Source organism: Arachis ipaensis, chromosome B03 (assembly GCF_000816755.2).
Source record: "Arachis ipaensis cultivar K30076 chromosome B03, Araip1.1, whole genome shotgun sequence".
Lineage (NCBI taxonomy): Eukaryota > Viridiplantae > Streptophyta > Magnoliopsida > Fabales > Fabaceae > Arachis > Arachis ipaensis.
The window spans coordinates 128,238,895-128,243,715 of record NC_029787.2 but is presented as its reverse complement, the minus strand read 5'-3'; the positions used below and the strand labels follow the sequence as shown (position 1 = coordinate 128,243,715).

General features: G+C 32.8%; 2 protein-coding genes across 3 annotated transcripts in view; one reads left to right on the top strand and one right to left on the bottom strand.

The window, feature by feature from the left end:
- The window catches only part of LOC107631794 (vacuolar iron transporter 1), a 6,936-nt gene extending 4,568 nt beyond the window's left edge, over positions 1–2,368 (top strand). The window contains exon 4 of the mRNA XM_016335344.2: positions 1,945–2,368. Within this exon, the coding sequence (XP_016190830.1) occupies positions 1,945–2,242 (298 nt within the window). The 3' untranslated portion in view covers positions 2,243–2,368. The remainder of the gene's footprint in view (positions 1–1,944) is intronic.
- Positions 2,608–4,781, bottom strand: LOC107631793 (heat stress transcription factor A-8). 2 transcript variants are annotated; one of them, XR_001618631.2, is made up of 3 exons: positions 4,264–4,780; positions 3,100–4,179; positions 2,608–2,703 (listed from the first exon to the last, which is right to left on the bottom strand). XR_001618631.2 is itself a non-coding variant. In XM_016335343.2 (2 exons), the coding sequence occupies exons 1-2, from the start codon at positions 4,477–4,479 to the stop codon at positions 3,235–3,237; spliced, it is 1,161 nt and encodes a 386-aa protein (XP_016190829.1). In that variant the 5' UTR covers positions 4,480–4,781; the 3' UTR covers positions 2,965–3,234. The 2 variants fall into 2 exon arrangements, 1 of the variants encoding a protein (XP_016190829.1); XM_016335343.2 differs by lacking the exon at positions 2,608–2,703 and having other exon boundaries at positions 2,965–4,179; positions 4,264–4,781.

Below are 4,821 nucleotides of genomic sequence, written 5' to 3'. Positions count from 1 at the left end.
TATATCCTCTCTCTCTCTCTCTATATATATATATATATATATATATATATATATATAAAAATATTTCAGTCATTTTTTATAATAGAAATATTGTAATTATTTTTTATAAAAAATATTAATTTAGACCAGTTCAATGTATAATTTATCGATTTTTTGACCAAATCAATTTATCTTATCTAATTATGATAAAAATAACATAGTTTAATGAATTATATATATTGAATTTTAATTATTTAAAAATATCTTTAAAAAAAGACGTTTTAAACATTTTTATCTAAGTAGATTCCAAAAAAATTTAGTTAAAATCAACCAAAATTTGTTTTATTTAACTTTCATGAATTACTATAGTAATTAATGAATACTAAGGCCCAGTTTGGAAAAACAGTTTAATTAAGCTAAATAGCTTAAACAATAAATGACTATATTAAAAATAGCTTATAAATAAGTTATTTTGTATTTGGATTTTTAGTTTTAAAAGTGCTTATTTTATAAAAATATGATAAAAAGTAGTAGTATTATGAGAGAAGTTATTTTTTTTAACTTTTCTGTAAACTCCTAAATAGCTTCTTAGAAAGATACAATTTGGTTTTGAAAATTGTACTAAATATTAATACTACTATTTTTGATAAATTAAAAGCTCAAAAAAATTACTTTTAAATGGTGCTCTAGGTTAACGGGGTCTTTCTATCTAGGTTTTTTTTATTTAAGTAAAATAAATTAATTATTTACTCAAATAAATTGATTTACAAAATTTTACTTTTTTTTTTTTAAATATGTAGTTCAATTTCACTGGCATGAAAAAGCAAAAACGGTAAAAAAGAGAAAAAAGAAACGGAGAAGTGATTGACAATTATTTTCTCTTTCCTTTTTTTTTGTCCATTTTTGTTGGCAATAGCATCCTAAAAGTGAGAGAAAAAAATTGTTCTATTTTCGCTAGTAGCAATAGCGAAAATGTAGAAATAATTCAGTGCTATTATGGCTGCTAGTATTAATACAAATATCGTAATCTTTATTATTTTTTTTTTGCCAACGAAATTGTAACTAAATATTTAAAAAATGTAAAATTCTGTAAATCAATTTATTTGAGTAAATAGTTAAATTTATTTATTTAAATAAAAAAGCTCTTTCTACGTAGTTGACATAAAATAAAATCTAGTTATTTATGTTATGCAGTAAAATTAAATAAAATAATATATTTTATTGACTTTTTTTAGTGCTTTTATTTTTATAATTAAAATTTTGTCAAATATACAAAAAAAAATTCAGTGAAATTTTTTTTTCTGACAACTTTTTTTGGTGACCTTTTTTTGTAACAACTTAATGGCACCAAAACAAGATATAAGGCTTGTTTGGGTGAATTTTAAAAAAAATATCTTTTTTTGAGTTATCTTTTTCCAAAAGATTTTTAAAAAAATAAAAATAATTTTATGTTTCGATTTTTAATGTAAAAAGAACTTTTTATCCATTGATTATATTTATGTACAATAATATAAAAATATTTTTTGATTATCTATTATATAAAAAATATAAATTGTAACTTAAAAAAAACTAATAGCACCCAAATAAGCTCAAAATGCATTATTGATAGTATTGTTAGGTTAAAAGCTCCTTGGAAAAATAATATATTATAGCAAAATTATCGAGTTTGAAATCTAAGAAACAACCAATATGATTCAAGTTAGAAATCAGATTCATTTTATATGAACCCAATTTCAAAATAACAATTTTTTAATTTCTCATCAACTATTATCCCCCCTCTTTTCTTTCTCTTTTTTAGTCAAATACTGATATACATCATATTAGTCACTATTGCCATCTCTTATTACCTTCTACTTAGCTTGAATGGTCATAAGCATGAAAAGTTTTGATCAAGTAACACATGTTGAATATATATCTAATGTTTGGGTGAGGATTTGATGAGTTGCTTTATTATTGGGTTGGCAGATTTGAGCTGGGACTAGAAAAGCCAGATCCAAGGAGAGCCTTGCACAGTGCAATGACCATTGCCATAGCATACATATTGGGTGGCATTGTTCCACTCATTCCTTACATGTTCATTCCGAACGCAGCTGAGGCTGTTGTCATATCAGTGGTTGTTACCTTATTTGCATTGCTCGTCTTTGGCTATGCTAAGGGATATTTCACAGGCAACAGACCCTTCAGGAGTGCTTTCGAGACAACTCTAATTGGTGCCATTGCCTCTGCTGCTGCTTTTGGTCTCGCAAAGGCTTTTCACACTTAGATTCATGTTTTTACGACTATGTGCTACATCTTTCATTTTCTCTAGCTACCATTTGTTTCATACAAGTACAATTTGCTATTCAACTTTTGATATTATAATGTTATCACTAGATGTTTTATCTTTGTAGCTTGCATGAGTGCGTATCATGAATTTCATTTCCACCCAAAAACAAATAAATTAAAGAATGAAGCTTATACGTCTCGTTGTAATGCTTAAAAAATGAATACTAGAAATTTGGCAATAACATATTTCTTCATAATGCATCGATCTTTAAGGTATCTTCCATGTCAGTTGAGGTAGACACTATAGGAGCGATTAGCCTAATCCTATAGGAGTCACTGAGCGTGAGCACAGACCTCTTTTCATTTTGTTTCATTATATTTTAGCCGAATCCTATGGAAGACTTGAAAAGAATACCCCTTCAGTTGCCAGGGTTGAGTTTATCTCCTTAACGCATCAACCTGTGGGAAGAAACAGGGAGAAAGAAAGGAATATGTTATAACAAAGCAACGATTACTAGTTCACTACTACTACTGCCTTCTGCCAAAAATATGACAGAAACCATGCTTTCAATTATATATATATATATNNNNTTAGTACATGTGCCACTAATAGAAAATGAATCTCCTTTTAAGGCCCTTTTCCCCTGACATTTTCTATTGCTACCAAATATTGATTTCATTGTGTATAGCTAAGTAAGTGCACCATCCTACAACTAAGTGTCAAAAATCAAAATCTGTCAATAAAAGGAAACCGCGATTAGTATTCAGATACAAGTTGGATTCACATATAGAACATAGAGAAGAATATTATCTATATTTAGCATCTAGATCATGTGTAATAACTAGGAGACTCACTATAATTTTGGTTGCGGATCTAACAAAGATTGGAGGTAGAAGATGGAAGACAAAAAAAACTTAATGCTATATCTATATAGTATAAGGTACTCAATGAAGATAATCCAACTGAAAAATATCCCTCCAGCATTATTATCACTTCCTTCCTTCCTCTTCCTCCTCCTCTTCATTGTCAGTTTCAGAAGCCAGAAGTTCCATTTGCTTGGTTAGAGATTTCAGTTTATCCGATCCCTCCAAATGAACTCCATCAGCTCGTAATTCCAATGCATCGGTCTCTTCAGTTTTCTCCATTTCTAGAATCAAAGATTCAAAAGATTGAGACTTTTCAGTTTGATCTTCGTGTGTGATGGGTTCTATCTCCATTCCGCTGACAGTGGGCTTGTCAGCTTCATCAGTGTTTTGCAAGAAAGGACTACCAAGAAAAAGTTGCTCCCATGAACCATCATCAGGTAAATCCGGAAGAAGAAATGGAGGATGATTTTCCAAAGGAGACAACTTCTCATCCATAAGAACTTTCAAGAACTCAGAACTGATGCACAAGTCTTTTAAACCATCGAAAGAAAGCTCAGGTTCCGGTTGCTTCTCGAAAGTGGGTGATCGGGGAACTACAGGCTTGAGATTTTCGGGCACCGGAGGTTTATACTTTACTATCATCCCATTCCCATCTCCAAGTTCGGCCATTCGCCAATTGTTTTCGTTAGGCTGAAGGAGTTGAACCATGAAGCCGGGACTTTGAACAACCATGACCAAGAATGATAGCATCTGCTGCTGATGCTTCTCCATTCCTTGAAGGCGATCAGTGAGGAGTAGCAGCTTATTCTCGGCAGATTCTTGATGCTGCCTAAGTTTAACCAACTCCTGCATGAGGGAATTCTTGTTGGATTTTAGATTCTCCACTTCCTTCCAAAGCCCATCATTTGCTGGTGCTTCATCAGAATTGTCTTTCATGGCCACTGGCTTTTGATGATCTGCAGCGTGCGGATGTTTCCTTCTCCGAATATTGATCAACAAATGCTTTTGACCCTTGACAAAGTTGTCATTGGCGAATTCCCAGCGGTCCGTATCAATTTTCCTGAAGCCCTGATGCATAATCTAGAGTTATCCATGACCGACTCAAATGGAGAAAACAATTGTAAATTGAAAGCAAATGAAAGAGATACGTACGTAGATGTTGAGCTGGCGGATGAAACTGGAGAAGTTGTTGTGCTTGAAGTAATTGGGGAGAAGAGTGAGGGAGAATTGGGTGATATCGGAGATGAGGAAGGTGTGGCCTTGATGGGTCCAAGAGATGACGGAGTCGGTGGAAGGGTCGGAGACCATATCGTAGCACTTCTGAAGGAACGGAGCCACACAGCCATTCTCCCCTGATTTCGCCACCATCACTTCCAATTCGAGGGTTTATGGTATGCTCAGAAAAGGGGTTCAGGGAAAATAACAAAAACAAATTCTTGACTTGGGCAACAAGGCCAAAGGAAAGGAAAAGGGGCCTTCGCTTCTCTTCTTCTCTTCAATCGAAATTTCCACGCACGCCCTGCTTTCCAACTTCTCACGCCTTTCCCAAATCTTCTTCTTTTTGTCTTTTCTTTCTTTGTTTTTTGGTCACGGACTTTTTCTTTCATTGTTTAGTTGGGCTTCATCTCTAGACTGGGCTCCCAGACTCCCTCTAGACTGGGCTTCATTGTTTACTTGCTAATAAGGAAAGGCAGCCAGACAAGCCAGACA